At 47.4% G+C, this 20,058-nt stretch overlaps 1 protein-coding gene across 1 annotated transcript; it reads left to right on the top strand.

Annotated features, from left to right (window-relative positions):
• Positions 1-633: 633 nt before the first annotated feature.
• Positions 634-19,846, top strand: LOC138297165 (zinc finger protein 84-like). The gene is made up of 2 exons (XM_069236657.1): positions 634-750; positions 18,908-19,846. Exons 1-2 carry the CDS (start codon positions 634-636, stop codon positions 19,844-19,846), a joined length of 1,056 nt encoding a protein of 351 aa, XP_069092758.1.
• The last annotated feature ends 212 nt before the right edge of the window (positions 19,847-20,058 follow it).

Raw genomic sequence — 20,058 nt, 5'->3', positions numbered from 1 at the left:
AAAGAACACGCAGGACGGGGTGCAGAGGAGGAGAAGAGCACAGAAGAACACAGATGAAGAAAAAGAAGAAAAGAACATGCAGGACGGGGTGCAGAGGAGGAGAAGAGCACAGAAGAACACAGATGAAGAAAAAGAAGAAAAGAACAAGCAGGACAGGGTGCAGAGGAGGAGAAGAGCACAGAAGAACACAGAAGAAGAAAGAACACGCAGGACAGGGTGCAGAGGAGGAGAAGAGCACAGAAGAACACAGAAGAAGAAAGAACACGCAGGACGGGGTGCAGAGGTGAAATGAAGAACACAGATGAAGAGCAAAGCAGGAAGAGAACGCAGTGAGGAAGAGGAGAAAAGAAGAACACAGATGAAGAGCAAAGCAGGAAGAGAACGCGGTGAGGAAGAGGAGAAAAGAAGAACACAGATGAAGAGCAAAGCAGGAAGAGAACGCGGTGAGGGAGAGGAAAAAATGAAGATTACAGATGAAGAGCAAAGCAGGAAGAGAACGCGGTGAGGGAGAGGAGAAATGAAGAACACAGATGAAGAGCAAAGCAGGAAGAGAACGCGGTGAGGAAGAGGAGCGGGGCACAGAGGAAGAGCAGAACACGCAGCAAGTGGGCTGCAGAAGAGGAGCAGAGAAAGATGGCTACCAGAAGGAGGAGCAGAAAGCGAAGGGAAATGGTCAACAGCGGTGCGGAGAAAGGTTGGAGGAGAGAGCGGAAGGCGGAAGGCAGAAGACAGAAGTTCAAAGAAAGAGAGGTGAGTAGTGCGGGGCTGGGCGAGGGGCTGGGCGGTGGGAGTACTTACGATTTTAGCTGGTGTTGTTGGGTGGTGTCAGGAGCCTGGGCAGGTGGAGCTGCAGCAGCAGGGGAAGCGACCTACCCTAGGGTCAAGGGTCGCTGACTCTGCCGCGCAGCGGCCGCCATAAGAGGGAGGAGGTGGGTAGGAGGGGTCAGCTGGGGGCGGGAGGCGGGAGGGGGGCGACGAATGGGAGCGGGGGGCGGGCCGAGCGGGAGGTGGCGGCGGGAAAGCGGAGGGCGGGGGGGTCAGGTAGATGGGAAAGGAGAAAAGATAGGGAAGGGGGGAATACAGAGGAGGAGAGGAGTCAGGAAGAACAGAAGAGAGGAGTAGAAGAGTCAGGAGAGAAGAGTCAAGAAGAGTCAAGAGAGAAGAGTCAAGAGAGAAGAGTCAAGAGAGAAGAGTCAAGAAGAGGAGGAGAGATAAGAGTCAAGAGAGAAGAGTCAAGAAGAAGAGGAGAGAGAAGAGTCAAGAAGAAGAAGAGGAGAGAAGAGTCAAGAAGAAGAGGAGAGACCAGAGAAGCAGAGGAGGTAAGCGTCCAGAAGATGAGGAGAAGGCCACAGAAGAAGAAAAGGAACACGCAGAGAAGAGTACAGAAGAAGAAAAGAACACGCAGGACGGGGTGCAGAGGAGGAGAAGAGCACAGAAGAACACAGATGAAGAAAAAGAAGAAAAGAACACGCAGGACGGGGTGCAGAGGAGGAGAAGAGCACAGAAGAACACAGATGAAGAAAAAGAAGAAAAGAACACGCAGGACAGGGTGCAGAGGAGGAGAAGAGCACAGAAGAACACAGAAGAAGAAAGAACACGCAGGACGGGGTGCAGAGTAGGAGAAGAACACAGAAGAAGAAAGAACACGCATGACGGGGTGCAGAGGTGAAATGAAGAACACAGATGAAGACCAAAGCAGGAAGAGAACGCGGTGAGGAAGAGGAGAAAAGAAGAACACAGATGAAGAGCAAAGCAGGAAGAGAACGCGGTGAGGAAGAGGAGAAAAGAAGAACACAGATGAAGAGCAAAGCAGGAAGAGAACGCTGTGAGGGAGAGGAGAAATGAAGAACACAGATGAAGAGCAAAGCAGGAAGAGAACGCGGTGAGGGAGAGGAGAAATGAAGAACACAGATGAAGAGCAAAGCAGGAAGAAAACGCGGTGAGGAAGAGGAGCGGGGCACAGAGGAAGAGCAGAACACGCAGCAAGTGGGCTGCAGAAGAGGAGCAGAGAAAGATGGCTACCAGAAGGAGGAGCAGAAAGCGAAGGGAAATGGACAGCAGAGGTGCGGAGAAAGGTTGGAGGAGAGAGCGGTAGGCAGAAGACAGAAGTTCAAGGAAAGAGAGGTGAGTAGCGCGGGGCTGGGCGAGGGGCTGGGCGGGGGAGTACTTAGAGTTTTAGCTGGTCTTGCTGGGTGGTGTCAGGAGCCTGGGCAGGTGGAGCTGCAGCAGCAGGGGAAGCGACCTACCCTAGGGTCAAGGGTCGCTGACTCTGCCGCGCAGCGGCCGCCATAAGAGAGAGGAAGGGGGGGGAGGGGTCAGCTGGGGGCGGGAGTCGGGAGGGCGGCACGACGAATGGGAGCGGGGGGCGGGGCCGAGCAGGAGGTGGCGGCGGGAAAGCGGAGGGCGGGGGGGGTCAGGTAGAGGGGAAGGGAGAAAAGACAGGGAAGGGGGGAATACAGAGGAGGAGAGGAGTCAGGAAGAACAGAAGAGAGGAGTAGAAGAGTCAGGAGAGAAGAGTCAAGAAGAGGAGGAGAAAGAAGAGTCAAGAGAGAAGAGTCAAGAAGAAGAGGAGAGAGAAGAGTCAGGAGAGAAGAGTCAAGAGAGAAGAGTCAGGAAGAGGAGGAGAGAGAAGAGTCAAGAGAGAAGAGTCAAGAAGAAGAGGAGAGAGAAGAGTCAGGAGACAAGAGTCAAGAGAGAAGAGTCAAGAGAGAAGAGTCAAGAAGAGGAGGAGAGAGAAGAGTCAAGAGAGAAGAGTCAAGAAGAAGAGGAGAGAGAAGAGTCAAGAAGAAGAGGAGAGAAGAGTCAAGAAGAAGAGGAGAGACCAGAGAAGCAGAGGAGTTGGTACTCTCACTAGACATTGAGAAGGCATTTGACACACTAGAGTGGGATTTTTATTTGCCACCATGCAGCGCATGGGAATTGGCCCTAATTATATACGCTGGGTACAGACATTGTACACCAAACCACAAGCTACGGTGAAAACGGGAGGGGTTGTATCCGATAGCTTCCCGATTACCAGAGACACCAGGCAGGGATGCCCCCTCTCTCCCTTGTTATTTGCTATAGCGATGGAACCATTAGCGACTCGAATACGTGCAATGAAAGACAGATGGGGAATAATCAGAAATGGGCTACACCACGTCATATCACTGTATGCAGATGACGGTTTAATATATGTACGGAAAGGAAGTGAGGTGATACCCTCAGTAATATCGCTACTGACCGAATACGGAGGGATATCGGGCTTGGTGGTAAACTGGGAAAAATCGTGTGTGTACCCACTAACTAGATGGTCCCCATCAAGAAAAGAAAACGCCCCTGTAGGACGCCTGAAGTGGTGCTTCGACACCTTTAAATATCTAGGGGTCTACGTATACCAAAAAACTGAGGACCTCCGAGATGGGGACCTGGGGAGAGCACTAGCTCCTATGAAGAGGTTGCTGCACTTTTGGAATAAATTACCACTGTCACCCCTGGGCAGGGTGGCGGTGGCGAACATGCTGGTATTGCCTAGGCTGCTATATTACTTTGCGGCATTGCCTGTCAGTGTCCCCAAGAGCTTTTTTCGGAATTTGAACGCAGTCCTACTGCAGCTTATATGGGGTAGGACGCGCGTGGCACTCTCTGCGCTGCAGCGCCCAATTAGCGCAGGTTGGCTGGGCGCCCCCAACTTCGAATACTACTACACTGCCGCACAGCTACAGTGGATACTAAACTGGATCCACAGGCCCACGCTAGCGGAATCCGAATGGCTGCTGGCGCGACTACAGGGAGAACCTCTGTTCACATGGCTAACAAATAAAACACTAAACGGCGCGTCCGTCAATCCATTGATGGTGTTGGCACACTCATGCTGGCGGAGGTACATACAAAAAGGACATAAGGCACTCCCCTATTCGCCGCTCATCCCTCTAGAACAGGTGACTGGTTGGGCTGCAGCTAGATCGCACTCACTTACGACTTGGACGGAGGCGGGCATACAGTTGGTAGGAGACTGCTTTGAAGATGGGAAACTGATGACATTCGAATCTATACAAGCCCTTACAGCAGTAGGCCCAGGGCAATTCCTAGCTTACTATGCCATATGCCACTCAATCAAAAAGACATGGGCGGCTGGAGACCAAGAGCCAGCGATCTCCCCCACACTACACCACATGCTGCAATATGACGATCAAATAAAAGTAGTGACGAACCTATACAAAATCCTGAATAAGTCCCCTGAACCTAACTCGGAGAAAGTAAGGGATAGATGGAACACTGTTCTGCCAGACCCGATACCCCAAGAGGACTGGACGAAAGTCCTATACCACACTAGAAGGGTGTCGAGAAACCCCAGATTTCGTTACACACAATTCAACTACACACACCAAACATACTTATCACCAGCCAGGATCAAACGCATGTTCCCAGGATCAGACCCAACTTATCCTAGATGTAATGCCTCACTGGCACATTTCTACCATATGGTCTGGGAGTGTCCTCAGATACAAAAGGAGTGGTGGAAGTAATCACAGAACTGACGGGTATCGCATTGGCAGTTAATCCTAAGTCCTGTCTATTAGGGCTGAGGACGAGAGAAAAGAAACACAGACATCTACATAAGTTCGCAGACCTAGCATACGTGATGTACAAAAGATTGATAGCCATGAATTGGAAAGCACCCAAAGCGCCTGACTTGAAAACCTGGCACACCCTGACACTGCGCTGGACCCGAACAGAATATCAGGTACTAAGGAAACTAGCGCAGGAGGGCCAACAACACACAGGATGTGAAGCCTGGGAAACTTTAGTGGCCAGATTAGAGGCTAAAAATGACGAGAGACCACCATGAACAGGGTAATGTTACAGCCTTAGACACAACTAGATAGTACCTGATCACTTCTAATACAATAAAGTAATCGGGAGAGACATACCACACTAGATCAGCACACACCCACTCTCACGCCCCAGAGCTGCTGCTACCCGCGTCAGCCAACAAGAGATGAGCAAATATTCAGAACACGCACAACAAACACAAATCCAGCACATACCATAAAAAGACATCAGACCGGCATCCCCCACCACTCCAAACAAAGCAAGAGCCAGCAGGGAATAGTGCAACCAAGCAGCTAAACGAGGGGCCACTAAACACCAAAATACAAGACTCTACAACCGGACATAGCAGATAAATATATTGGATGTCATAACAAGACCTAAGTTGTGTTTATTTTGTTTTTGATTGAATGGAAATGTTTTATCAGATCAACCAAATCCTGCCAATGTAAGCACAAAGACATGGTATTTAGATCTGTAATGAAAATTTCATAAAAATATTTTTAAAAAACAAAACAAAATGGGCTTGTGCATTTGGTGGAGCTTCTTTTGACACATTGCTGGTTTTAATGTTTGGTGACTTTTAGTGAAGCACTTTGTTTGAACATTCTCATCTTTGTCTACTGGAAGTTCAGGCCAGTTAGAAGGTTAACCAACACCATTTTTATTTGTCATGCCATCAACTCTATTACCAGAGTCTCCATGGTCTTTGTCAGACAGTTTGCTTTGAGCAGCCACCAGGCTTTCATATTCTTCCTCTTGCTCAACTTCATCTGAATTCTTAGGCCTCTTATCAAATATTGAGTTTCACATTCATAAGTCTGTGCAACCTCCGTAGAACCAGGTGACAGTTCGTGTTCAGATGTGTCTGGTCAGATATTCTCACTTGCAGTCGTCTTCTACTGTTTTCCCCTTGAGTTATTTGATTGCCCCTTCAGTAAATTATCCAGTTTAGACTGTAATGTGGCCTTGAGCCCATGGATTGTTTTTGAATCCTGCATTTGTATGGCCCTACTGCCTCTCCAGGGCAAGGGACACTTGAATTATCGTCCTTATCCTGCTTATTATCATCAAGCTCATAATACAGTTGGAACCCCAAGATAACATTCACAGTAGCTGTGCACCCTTCTTTGGGGGGACTTAAGAATTTCATCTTGCATATGTTGATGGCATCATAACAGATATTCCTACTGTTGCTCACCTGTCTCTGTGCACATAGAGGTGCTCCAATAATATGGTGGATTTCAAGAGACAAAACAAGAGCTTGAGACACATAACCCACTCATGTCTGACACTGGTACTTTACCAAGGCAGTGGGTGGGCTTCGCTTCTTGTTTCTGTAAAGATCTCCGGACTTCTTTTAGCAGAGCCACACTGGTTACCCAAAACCATTTTGGGCTTGTCTCTCATTAAGTTGTTGTGCCCTTTTGTCCACTTTTGAGGGTTAACCCCTGACATCTGGGAGATGGACTGCTGGGGATGTTGCATCAGCGCCATCACATTTACTGGCATCCTGGCAGTATCCTTGTGGAGATGTACTAAATCATGCTTGACTGGTTTCAATTCCCCAGGATCCTATATGAGCTTTGGAGACTCATTCTGCATGTTTAAGTCCATTCTTGTAAAGTTACCAGCATATAAACAGTGTAATCCCTCATGTTTTTATTACTACATGCCTGGTGATACTGTGCCTTGAGTCCCCTGGATCTGCCACAGTAAGCATTGTCGTCCTGACCAATAATCCTCCCCAAGTCCATCCAAGCACCCACGTATAAGCCATCCGTGCTACACCACTCTGATATGCGGGGAACATGGAGGGAAGCTCAAAGGTTGTTAGTAGCAATACCGAGGTGCATGCTAAAGCAGTCAGTCACACCTGGCAGATGGCTCTTGGTCCCAGGCAGTCAAGGGACACCTGCCAGTCATGTGGGCGAGTAATCGGCTCAGCTACAGACGGACAGAACTTTGGTCTGTAGCAGAACTGATTGCTTGCCTACCCCTTCCCCCAGACAGAGCACACACAGAAATGTACTGGCTTGAATACTGAAAGTTATTATATGCTAACATAGTAAAAAACACATGTGAAGAATTATAGTTAGCAATGTCACAAGTATTTTGCCAACAGTAAAAACAAAGAAAGTATACAAAATAAAGGTAGCATTATATTAGCTGATATATATTTCTTTCCTCATAGCCTAGTGCAAATTAGCATTAGCTTAAATATTGTCCTAATCAGACACAAAATACAGAATGCTCTTAAAGGAATGCTAACTCTGCAGCTAGCCAAGGGCTAACCTCCCACAGTCTGGTCCTTACACCGATCTCCCTGCTGTCCCTGAGGACTTGCAAGGCTCTGCTTCCCCGCTGCTCCTGTCTCCTCTCTCGCGCCACGTGCCTCAGTGCTCGTGGCATCACTTCCTGCCTAGCCTCAAACCACTCTTCTCTGCCTTTTGCCTCTCTACCTCATGTCTCTGCTCGTTTTTCTCTGCCTCTCTGCCTCTTGCCTCTGACTGTTTTTCGCTTCCTCTTTTCTCTGCTTTTCTGCCTTTTTGCCTCCTGCCTCTGCTCGCTTTTATCTGCTTTTGCCTTTCCTTCTGCCTTTTGCCTCACTCGTTTTCCTTGCCTTTTGCCTCCTTTTCTGTCCCTCAGTCCTCTGTGCCCTGCACTTCTCCCCACTGCCCCTCCCGTCATTTCCCCTTCCCGCCCCTATCCCCGGCTTCCCCAGGACCTACTCAATGGTAGTCACTGTGTGACTGCTTAATTGGCATGCTGAAGGCGTGCCAAAGGCAAGCCCATCCGCACCTGGACCTTGCCCAGTGCCAGGACCCCTAGACCTCCAGCCTCCTGCTGATACTCCCCCAATGAACTCAAACCGAAGACTCTTGCCTCAGATTGCATCATTGCCTCACCCACGGACCACCAAGGGCCCATTCTCCTAGATCTCACTAGTGGTATCACAGTATGTAAGACTATTGAGCAATGATGTAGGAGAGGTTTTGGAGCCCCAGTGCATGGCTATTTCACGCTTGGTTAGTAACAGGGCGATTGCTGTGAAATGCCGCAGATGTTCTGCAACTCTACGTAGCCCATTAGGGCCATCTGAGGGTCCGGCGCAACAGAGGTCTCAAGCACTGCCGATAGTATAGTAAAGACCTCTCTCCAATATTCCGACACCCTGCAACATGTCCATGTCAGATGTGCGAAATCGGCATTTTCTGCATTATATTTTGGCCAATTCGAGGATGTGTGGGATCAAATTTGGCCAAGCATTGGGTCTCACATATGTTCTGCGAAGTAATTTGTAATGCACAAGCTTGTGCCTGTGATTGAGGGATACTGTGCGTGTTTGTGAGCAGCATGCATACCACACCTTGTCTGAAATAGTGTGCCCCAGGTCTGCCTCCCACACACCCCGATCCCTGATTGGAAGTTGATTGAGGCAGGTGTGGTATAACTTGGAAATTAAACTGGTGCTGGAGTTGGCTTTGATAGTCAAAGCAAGGGGGTGAATTCCACGGGTGCAAATGGGTAGACGGGAAATAGTGCGCACAGTGTACTCTGTAGCCAGCTAAGGACAAAGTGATCCATGTGAGTAGCAGACCTAAAGCGGACATCTCTTCCTGAGTATATATGCCCATCGGGGAATAGGTTGCCCACAGTAAGTAAATGATGTGAGCTTAGAATGTGGTGTACCAGTTTTACTTGCAGGAGCCTACTGCACGGAATATCTAACAATAAAAGCATAACATTAGTTCTGTATCTAGAATGAGGAGTTAAAGTAGATATGTACATGTATAAAGATAAACCTTGTATTGTCAGGCTCATTGAATGCTCAATGTAAAAGATGACCTGGAGTTACCAAAATATTGCAATTGTGGTTTTCCGTTATCACCTTGGTACATTTACAAGGGCACCAATGTGGTATTCTCCTATTACTATGACAGGAAATACTGTAGATCATCAAAATTACATTGGCTTCATCAGCTTGGTTTTGATTGTGCTGGAGTTATGTTAACAAATGTCATTAATAATTAGCAGATGATCCCTTTTGCAGCCCAAGAATTGTGAACATGAATTTACACTGACACAAAAATGTTCTGAAGCCATTAGAACATCTCTCCTTGAAGGTGGTTCATGCACTAGTGACTACCTGACACATAGTGACTTGATGGCCAGGAAAATCCCACAGGCCAGTGAGAGGTGCCCTTATCAAGCAGAAGAGCCAGGATCCACAAAGGGTCTGGAGGATGACTGTCAGAAGAGATAGCGAGTCAGTTTGCAATGTGTGGAGCTATATCTAACCACTTTAGTCACTTATCTGTTTAGTAATTGTCAAATATTTCGAATAAAATTCAAGACTTGTGCATTGGTCCCACGGCCATTAATTCACCCTTTGTCTAGTATGTTGTTTTAATCACTTGAGCAACCAGCATGCTCCTTACATTATTCACAATTCACTTTTTTTGCCATTTTACATCTTATTTGTGACAGTTTGTTTTGTACAGAGTTCATCGTGAGTTTCAAATCATTTCACATGGATTTAAAATGTGTTTTTTTTTCTACATAAAAGTGCCCTTGCATGACATGATTTCAAATAAGTGCACATAGCAGTCAGTGGACTTAAAATTACTGCTTTTCAAATATCATTTCAGGAACCGCTGTTCTGTCTTACATATAAAAGAAGAAGGCTGCGGATATGAGAATACGAGCAAACTGCTGAAGTCGTAATTCCTGCACTTATCCGCCATTCTTTCTCTATAACAGCTACTAAATGTCCATTCAAAAAGCAACAACAACACACCACTGAAGGAAGGCTGTACAGGTGGGCGGGCCAGGAGTTCTAGAAGTGTAACCAATGGGAACTGCGCCAGGCTTCCCTTCTTGCTGTGACAAAGTGTTCAATAAAGTGTGAGGACTCTGAGGGTGTATAAATGAAGGGGCATCTGTATGTGTATTGCAGGTTTTCTTTAGTTTAACTTCATACATGCAACCCTTTTCCATTTTTGTATCTCATAGATTATTGTACATACAGTATATTTATGTTTATAAAGGCATGACATTCAACCTGTTTGATTTGTTTTCCAATTTAGCAGGTGACTGGCATACTCCAGAAGAGGAAGACCCTTGTTCTGTTTTAACCCCCTTTGTAATAAAGAGCCGTGAGAGTGCTGTCCAAAGAGCATTCTCCTGAAAGCAGCAAATTCCTGCCAAAAATCCTTCAGTTCATCTCAGACTCAAGTTGCAACTTAAGGAAACTAATACCAGGAAATTGATTTTCATTACATTAACCTATGGAAGGACCTTGTTCGTGTTATTGATTTGAAAATAGTTGCTAACATAAATAACCTTTCCTGTGTACTGATTACACCTAATGCTAAAGATTACATTTTTATCTACTAAATAGGGCAGAATTTTACATCTTAAAAGAAACAGAATCAACAGGAGAGTTACATGAGATGATACCAAATGAGATGATGTGAAAACTAACAATCCATTGGAGAATTCATAAACAATCTGTTATAGTAACCTGAAGAAAGGCCACATGAATCTGCTCAGTGTCAAACGACCTTTGCCATAAAGTCATTTCTCACAATACATCATAACGTCTGTGCAAGTGTGTTGCAAACCCTTGAAGGTGTTCTGTACATGTACTAATACTGAGGTCACTTCATTATAAGAATTCCCTGTTGGAGTATTGGAAGAACCACTTGCAGCAGAATTAATGCAAGTGTTCTATCGTTGCAAAGCTTCCAAACCATTTAAATATCTGTTTGAACATAGGAGAGTGCTAATAATGGTGAGAGCCTATGAATGTAGTGAATGTGACCAAACCTTTAGCACAAAGGTAAATTTAATATACCACCAGATAACCCACACTGGTGAGAAACCTTATAAATGTAGAGAGCGTAACAAGTCTTTTTTTTCAAAGATGCATTTAATAGAACATCAGAGAACCCAGACTGGAGAAAAACCATATATATGTACTGTAAAGAAATGTCTCCCTGTTGCAGTTACCCCCCACTTTTTGCCTGATACTGATGCTGACTTGACTGAGAAGAGTGCTGGTACCCTGCTAACCAGGCCCCAGCACCAGTGTTCTTTCACCTAAAATGTTCCATTGTTTCCACAATTGGCACACCCCTGGTACCAAGGGCCCTGATGCCAGGGAAGGTCTCTAAGGGCTGCAGCATGTCTTATGCCACCATAGGGACCCCTCACCCAGCATAGACACACTGCTTGCCAGCTTGTGTGTGCTGGTGGGGAGAAAATGACTAAGTCGACATGGCACTCCCCTCAGGGTGCCATGCCAACCTCACACTGCCTGTGGCATAGGTAAGTCACCCCTCTAGCAGGCCTTACAGCCCTAAGGCAGGGTGCACTACACCACAGGTGAGAGCATAGGTGCATGAGCACTATGCCCCTACAGTGTCTAAGCAAAACATTAGACATTGTAAGTGCAGGGTAGCCATAAGAATATATGGTCTGGGAGTCTGTCAAAAACGAACTCCACAGCTCCATAATGGCTACACTGAATACTGGGAAGTTTAGTATCAAACTTCTCAGAATAATAAACCCACACTGATGCCAGTGTTGGATTTATAAAAAAATGCACACAGAGGGCATCTTAGAGATACCCCCTGTATTTTACCCAATTGTTCAGTGCAGGACTGACTGGTCTCTGCCAGCCTGCTGCTGAGAGACGAGTTTCTGACCTCATGCGGTGAGAGCCTTTGTGCTCTCTGAGGACAGAAACAAAGCCTGCTCTGGGTGGAGGTGCTTCACACCTCCCCCCTGCAGGAACTGTAACACCTAGCAGTGAGCTTCAAACGCTCAAGCTTCGTGTTACAATGCCCCGGGGCACTCCAGCTAGTGGAGATGCACGCCCCCTGGACCCAGCCCCAACTTTTGGCGGCAAGTCCAGGAGAGATAATGAGAAAAACAAGGAGGAGTCACTGGCCAGTCAGGACAGCCCCTAAGGTGTCCTGAGCTGAGGTGACTCTGACTTTTAGAAATCCTCCATCTTGTAGAAGGAGGATTCCCTCAATAGGGATAGGAATGTGACCCCCTCCCCTTGGGAGGAGGCACAAAGAGGGTGTACCCACCCTCAGGGCTAGTAGCCATTGGCTACTAACCTCCCAGACCTAAACACGCCCTTAAATTTAGTATTTAAGGGCTCCCCTGAACCTAAGAATTTAGATTCCTGAAACTACAAGAAGAAGAAGACTGCTGAGCTGAAAAACCCCTGCAGAGGAAGAACAGAAGACACCAACTGCTTTGGCCCCAGTCCTACCGGCCTGTCTCCTGCCTTCCAAAGAACCCTGCTCCAGCGATGCTTTCCAAGGGACCAGCGACCTCTGAATCCTCTGAGGACTGCCCTGCTTCAAGAAAGACAAGAAACTCCCGAGGACAGCGCCACTGCTTCAAAAGAACTGCAACTTTGTTTCAAGGAGCAGACTTAAAGACCCCTGCAACTCCCCGCAAGAAGCGTGAGACTTGCAACACTGCACCCGGCGACCCCGACTCGACTGGTGGAGAACCAACACCTCAGGGAGGACCCTCCGGCGACTCCGAGACCGTGAGTAACCAAAGTTGTCCCCCCTGAGCCCCCACAGCGACGCCTGCAGAGGGAATCCCGAGGCTCCCCCTGACCGCGACTGCCTGAACTCCATTTCCCGACGGCTGGAAAAGACCCTGCACCCGCAGCCCCCAGCACCTAAAGGAACGGAACTCCTGAGCAGGAGTGACCCCCAGGAGGCCCTCTCCCTTGCCCAGGTGGTGGCTACCCCGAGGAGCTCCCCCCTTGCCTGCCTGCGACGCTGAAGAGATCCCTTGATCTCTCATTGAAAACCATTGAAAACCCGACGCGTGTTTGCACACTGCACCCGGCCGCCCCCGCGCTGCTGAGGGTGTACTTTTTGTGCTGACTTGTGTCCCCCCCGGTGCCCTACAAAACCCCCCTGGTCTGCCCTCCGAAGACGCGGGTACTTACCTGCTGGCAGACCGGAACCGGGGCAACCCCTTCTCTCCATTGAAGCCTCTGCGTTTTGGGCACCTCTTTGACCTCTGCACCTGACCGGCCCTGAGCTGCTGGTGTGGTAACTTTGGGGTTGCTCTGAACCCCCAACGGTGGGCTACCTTGGACCCAAACCTGAGACTTGTAAGTGATTTACTTACCTGACAAAACTAACAAAAACTTACCTCCCCCAGGAACTGTGAAAATTGCACTGTGTCCACTTTTAAAACAGCTTATTGTGTTTTATGTAAAAAGTATACATGCTAATGTAATGATTCAAAGTTCCTAAAGTACTTACCTGCAATACCTTTCAAATGAGATATTACATGTAGAATTTGAACCTGTGGTTCTTAAAATAAACTAAGAAAATATATTTTTCTATAACAAAACCTATTGGCTGGATTTGTCTCTGAGTGTGTGTTCCTCATTTATTGCCTGTGTGTATGTACAACAAATGCTTAACACTACTCTTTTGATAAGCCTACTGCTCGACCACACTACCACAAAATAGAGCATTAGTATTATCTCTTTTTGCCACTATCTTACCTCTAAGGGGAACCCTTGGACTCTGTGCATACTATTCCTTACTTTGAAATAGTGCATACAGAGCCAACTTCCTACATTGGTGGATCAGTGGTGGGGTACAAGACTTTGCATTTGCTGGACTACTCAGCCAATACCTGATCACACGAAAAATTCCACAAATTGTCATTAGAAATTGATTTTTTGCAATTTGAACTATTTTTCTAAATTCTTAAAAGACCTGCTAGGGCCTTGTGTTAGTCCCTGTTTAGCATTTCCTTTTAGAGTTTAAAAGTTTTGTGAAAGTTTGAATTAGATTCTAGAACTAGTTTTAGATTCTCAAAAAGTATTCCAACTTTTAGAAGCATAATGTCTAATACAGATGTGAATGTGGTGGAACTCGACACCACACCTTACCTCCATCTTAAGATGAGGGAGCTAAGGTCACTCTGTAAAATAAAGAAAATAACAATGGGCCCCAGACCTTCCAAACTACAGCTCCAGGAGCTGTTGGCAGAGTTTGAAAAGGCCAACCCCTCTGAGGATGGCAACACAGAGGATGAGGATAGTGAATTGGAGGATGATTCCCCCCTACCAGTCCTATCTAGGGAGGACAGGGCCTCTCAAGCCCTGACTCCAAAAATAATAGTCAGAGATGCTGGTTCCCTCACAGGAGGGACCAACCTCTCTGAAATCACTGAGGATAACCCCAGTGAAGAGGACATCCAGTTAGCCAGGATGACCAAAAGATTGGCTTTGGAAAGACAGATCCTAGCCATAGAAAGGGAAAGACAAGAGATGGGCCTAGGACCCATCAATGGTGGCAGCAACATAAATAGGGTCAGAGATTCTCCTGACATGTTGAAAATCCCAAAAGGGATTGTAACTAAATATGAAGATGGTGATGACATCACCAAATGGTTCACAGCTTTTGAGAGGGCTTGTGTAACCAGAAAAGTAAACAGATCTCACTGGGGTGCTCTCCTTTGGGAAATGTTCACTGGAAAGTGTAGGGATAGACTCCTCACACTCTCTGGAAAAGATGCAGAATCTTATGACCTCATGAAGGGAACCCTGATTGAGGGCTTTGGATTCTCCACTGAGGAGTATAGAATTAGGTTCAGGGGGGCTCAAAAATCCTCGAGCCAGACCTGGGTTGATTTTGTAGACTACTCAGTGAAAACACTGGATGGTTGGGTAACTGGAAATGAAGTGCATGACTATGTTGGGCTTTATAATTTGTTTATGAAAGAACACATTTTAAGTAACTGCTTCAATGAAAAGTTGCATCAGTATCTAGTAGACCTAGGTCCAATTTCTCCCCAAGAATTGGGAAAGAAGGCAGGCCACTGGGTCAAGACTAGAGTAACCAAAACTTCCACTGGGGGTGACCAAAAGAAAGGGGTTACAAAGCCTCCCCAGGAGAAAGTGGGTGACACTAGAAACAAAGAAAAAGAGTCCTCTGTAGGCCCCCAAAAACCAGAACAGGTGGGTGGGCCCCAAGACACAACCCAAAACAAAGGTGGGTACCAGGGTAAGAACTGGGATGCCACTAAGGCATGGTGCCATAACTGTAGACAGACAGGGCACCACACCAAGGACACTTCTTGTCCCAAAAACAAACCCCCTAGCAAAATCCCAGGGGTAACCAGTGTAGCCATTGGGGATGACTCCTCAGATGAGGAGGTCTTCATAGCCTTCAACTGGAAAAAGGGCCCAACAGGTGAGTTGGAGATTCCAGAGGGAAGTAGACACTTCCACCACCTACTGGTGAATGGAATCCCAGCCACTGCCCTGAGAGACACTTGTGCCAGTCACACTATTGTGCATGACAGGCTGGTGCTCTCAAACCAGTACATCCCAGGTGAGATGGCCAGAGTAAGAGTTAGCCCAGACAGGGTCACTGATAGGCCTGTGGCTTTTGTGCCCATAGAAGTGGGTGGGACTTTTAGCTGGAGAAGGGTGGTAGTCAGTACAGACCTCCCCCTTGATTGTCTCCTTGGAAATGACTACCCAGAGGTTAGTCAGAGCCCAAGAGAGGAACAGGTCCAATGCCAGTCCTCTCCCAAGGATTCTGGAGGTCCTGCCTCTGCAGTAAATGCAAGTAGGCCCCAGAAGAAAAAGATAAGAAATCAGTGTAGGAAGGGTGGCCAACCTTTAGCCAAGGTTCCAGCAAGCCAAGGAGATTCTGCTCCAGTAGGGGAGAACTCCAAAAGTGGCACTGATAAAGTCCAACCTGACCCACAAGAAGTACTGGCTAGTCAGGCAACTGTTAAGCCTGAGTGGGTGGCTCCCCAGCTAACAGAAGAAAGAGTGGAAGAAGGGTGTTTAGTACAAGATGTGGTAACCCCCCACTCTAATACAGCAGACAGGCACCCTGAACCCAATGAAGCCTGTAACTTAGCCCCTTCCCTTGTAGGTGAAGAGCTAAAGGTGTGGTTCTGGGCACTGACAGCTGTCAGTGGCCTCTGCTGGGCGTTAGCCTTTATGGCTGCACTATCCTTGGCATGGTGGTCTGACCCCATGCCAAATAGCAAGTTAGGCCCCCTGACCCTGTTGGTCATGGTGGGGTTACTCCAGCTCTGGGTAACCTCTTTGGGTAAGCTAGGGGTGACACGGGCTAAAATAAGACTAGCAGAGGTGGATACCTCTAACCCCAAAATAGAGAGAATGGGTGGAGACATTAAAGACACAGACAAGAGGCAATTCAGACTAGGTCCTATCACTGTGGAAGTGGGTCAGTTCCCCAGAGGGAATGATCTGAACAGGAGGATGTAAGGCAGAATAGGCCCTGCAACAAACCAGCCTATTTCCTCTACTCTTCCTCGCCTGACAGACTAGGAAGACTCTCCCAGCTTTGGCTGAGTCTCCTGGCCTTTGGGCTGGGGGGGGCTTGTGTAAAGAAATGGCTCCCTGTTGCAGTTACCCCCCACTTTTTGCCTGATACTGATGCTGACTTGACTGAGAAGTGTGCTGGGAACCTGCTAACCAGGCCCCAGCACCAGTGTTCTTTCACCTAAAAATGTACCTTTGTCTCCACAATTGGCACAACCCTGGCACCCAGGTAAGCCCCTTGTAACTGGTACCCCTGGTACCAAGGGCCCTGATGCCAGGGAAGGTCTCTAAGGGCTGCAGCATGTCTTATGCCACCCTAGGGACCCCTCACCCAGCATAGACACACTGCTTGCCAGCTTGTGTGTGCTGGTGGGGAGAAAATGACTAAGTCGACATGGCACTCCCCTCAGGGTGCCATGCCAACCTCACACTGCCTGTGGCATAGGTAAGTCACCCCTCTAGCAGGCCTTACAGCCCTAAGGCAGGGTGCACTACACCACAGGTGAGGGCATAGGTGCATGAGCACTATGCCCATACAGTGTCTAAGCAAAACATTAGACATTGTAAGTGCAGGGTAGCCATAAGAATATATGGTCTGGGAGTCTGTCAAAAACTAACTCCACAGCTCCATAATGGCTACACTGAATACTGGGAAGTTTAGTATCAAACTTCTCAGAATAATAAACCCACACTGATGCCAGTGTTGGATTTATAAAAAAATGCACACAGAGGGCATCTTAGAGATACCCCCTGTATTTTACCCAATTGTTCAGTGCAGGACTGACTGGTCTCTGCCAGCCTGCTGCTGAGAGACGAGTTTCTGACCTCATGCGGTGAGAGCCTTTGTGCTCTCAGAGGACAGAAACAAAGCCTGCTCTGGGTGGAGGTGCTTCACACCTCCCCCCTGCAGGAACTGTAACACCTAGCAGTGAGCTTCAAAGGCTCAAGCTTCGTGTTACAATGCCCCAGGGCACTCCAGCTAGTGGAGATGCACGCCCCCTGGACCCAGCCCCCACTTTTGGCGGCAAGTCCAGGAGAGATAATGAGAAAAACAAGGAGGAGTCACTGGCCAGTCAGGACAGCCCCTAAGGTGTCCTGAGCTGAGGTGACTCTGACTTTTAGAAATCCTCCATCTTGTAGAAGGAGGATTCCCCCAATAGGGATAGGAATGTGACCCCCTCCCCTTGGGAGGAGGCACAAAGAGGGTGTACCCACCCTCAGGGCTAGTAGCCATTGGCTACTAACCCCCCAGACCTAAACACGCCCTTAAATTTAGTATTTAAGGGCTCCCCTGAACCTAAGAATTTAGATTCCTGAAACTACAAGAAGAAGAAGACTGCTGAGCTGAAAACCCCCTGCAGAGGAAGAACAGAAGACACCAACTGCTTTGGCCCCAGTCCTACCGGCCTGTCTCCTGCCTTCCAAAGAACCCTGCTCCAGCGATGCTTTCCAAGGGACCAGCGACCTCTGAATCCTCTGAGGACTGCCCTGCTTCAAGAAAGACAAGAAACTCCAGAGGACAGCGGCACTGCTCCAAAAGAACTGCAACTTTGTTTCAAGGAGCAGACTTAAAGACCCCTGCAACTCCCCGCAAGAAGCGTGAGACTTGCAACACTGCACCCGGCGACCCCGACTCGACTGGTGGAGAACCAACACCTCAGGGAGGACCCTCCGGCGACTCCGAGACCGTGAGTAACCAAAGTTGTCCCCCCTGAGCCCCCACAGCGACGCCTGCAGAGGGAATCCCGAGGCTCCCCCTGACCGCGACTGCCTGAACTCCATTTCCCGACGGCTGGAAAAGACGCTGCACCCGCAGCCCCCAGCACCTAAAGGAACGGAACTCCTGTGCTGGAGTGACCCCCAGGAGGCCCTCTCCCTTGCCCAGGTGGTGGCTACCCCGAAGAGCCCCCCCCTTGCCTGCCTGCGACGCTGAAGAGATCCCTTGATCTCTCATTGAAAACCATTGAAAACCCGACACGTGTTTGCACACTGCACCCGGCCGCCCCCACGCTGCTGAGGGTGTACTTTTTGTGCTGACTTGTGTCCCCCCCGGTGCCCTACAAAACCCCCCTGGTCTGCCCTCCGAAGACACGGGTACTTACCTGCTGGCAGACCGGAACCGGGGCACCCCCTTCTCTCCATTGAAGCCTCTGCGTTTTGGGCACCTCTTTGACCTCTGCACCTGACCGGCCCTGAGCTGCTGGTGTGGTAACTTTGGGGTTGCTCTGAACCCCCAACGTTGGGCTACCTTGGACCCAAACCTGAGACTTGTAAGTGATTTACTTACCTGACAAAACTAACAAAAACTTACCTCCCCCAGGAACTGTGAAAATTGCACTGTGTCCACTTTTAAAACAGCTTATTGTGTTTTATGTAAAAAGTATACATGCTAATGTAATGATTCAAAGTTCCTAAAGTACTTACCTGCAATACCTTTCAAATGAGATATTACATGTAGAATTTGAACCTGTGGTTCTTAAAATAAACTAAGAAAATATATTTTTCTATAACAAAACCTATTGGCTGGATTTGTCTCTGAGTGTGTGTTCCTCATTTATTGCCTGTGTGTATGTACAACAAATGCTTAACACTACTCTTTTGATAAGCCTACTGCTCGACCACACTACCACAAAATAGAGCATTAGTATTATCTCTTTTTGCCACTATCTTACCTCTAAGGGGAACCCTTGGACTCTGTGCATACTATTCCTTACTTTGAAATAGTGCATACAGAGCCAACTTCCTACATGTACTGAATGTAAGAAGGCATTTGCCAGAAAGGGAAATTTAATACAACATCAGCTAACACACACTGATGAGAAACCATACAAATGTATTGAATGTGAAAATGATTATAAGACAAAGCAACACTTGATATTACATGAAAGAACCCACACTGGTGAAAGACCATATGCATGTGCTGAATGTAACAAGGCTTTCAAATCAAAGGGAGAACTAATTCTGCATCAGAAAAACCACACTGGTGAAAAACCGTTTAAATGTACTGAATGCGCCAAAGCTTACAAAACAAACCAACATCTAATATTACATCAGAGAACCCATACTGGTGAAAAACCATATAAATGTAATGACTGTGATAAGACTTTCATATCAAAGGGAGAGCTAATGCAGCACCAGAGAATTCACACTGGTGAAAGACTATATAAATGTACTGAATGTGACAAAGGTTTCAAAGCAAAAGGAGAGCTAACACGCCATGAGAGAACTCACACTGGGGAAAGACCATATAAATGTACTGAATGTGACAAAGGTTTCAAAGCAAAAGGAGAGCTAACACGACATGGGAGAACTCATACTTGGGAAAGGCCATATACATGCACTGAATGCAACAAGGCTTTCAAGTCAAAGGGAGAACTAATTCAACATCAGAGAATCCACACAAGTGAAAAATCATGTAAGTGTACTGAATGTGATAATGCTTTCAAAACAAAGCAACAGCTAATACGCCATCAGAGAACCCACACTGGTGAAAAACCATATAAATGTACTGAATGTAACAAGGCTTTTAGGACAAAGGAAGAGCTACTGCGGCATCAGAGGACCCATACTGGTGAAAGACCATTCAAATGTGCTAAATGTGACAAGGCTTTCAAAACAAAAGCACAGCAAATGTTACATCAGAGAACCCACACTCATGAATGATCATATGCCTGTTCTGAATGCAAGCAAGATTTCAATTTAAAGCAACATCTAATACTACATCAGAGAACCCATATAAGGAAGACCACATAAATGTATGACTGTGACATAGTATGTGCATCAGAGTTAAAGCTAATACAACATAGATGTACACTGAAGAAAGGATATATAATCATTATACATTTGACTTGGTGGTTATTAGGCTCAGGACAGTA

The sequence above is a fragment of the Pleurodeles waltl genome, chromosome 5 (genome assembly GCF_031143425.1).
Source record: "Pleurodeles waltl isolate 20211129_DDA chromosome 5, aPleWal1.hap1.20221129, whole genome shotgun sequence".
In the NCBI taxonomy this organism is placed as follows: domain Eukaryota; kingdom Metazoa; phylum Chordata; class Amphibia; order Caudata; family Salamandridae; genus Pleurodeles; species Pleurodeles waltl.
This window is presented reverse-complemented; position numbering and strand designations above follow the sequence as displayed.

Coding starts and splice junctions, on each gene's coding strand:
- LOC138297165 (XM_069236657.1), top strand. CDS start 634: ATGGCTACCAGAAGGAGGAGCAGAAAGCGAAGGGAAATGGTCAACAGC. Junction 751..18,907: donor AGAAGTTCAAAGAAAGAGAG/GTGAGTAGTGCG, acceptor ACTTTGAAATAG/TGCATACAGAGCCAACTTCC.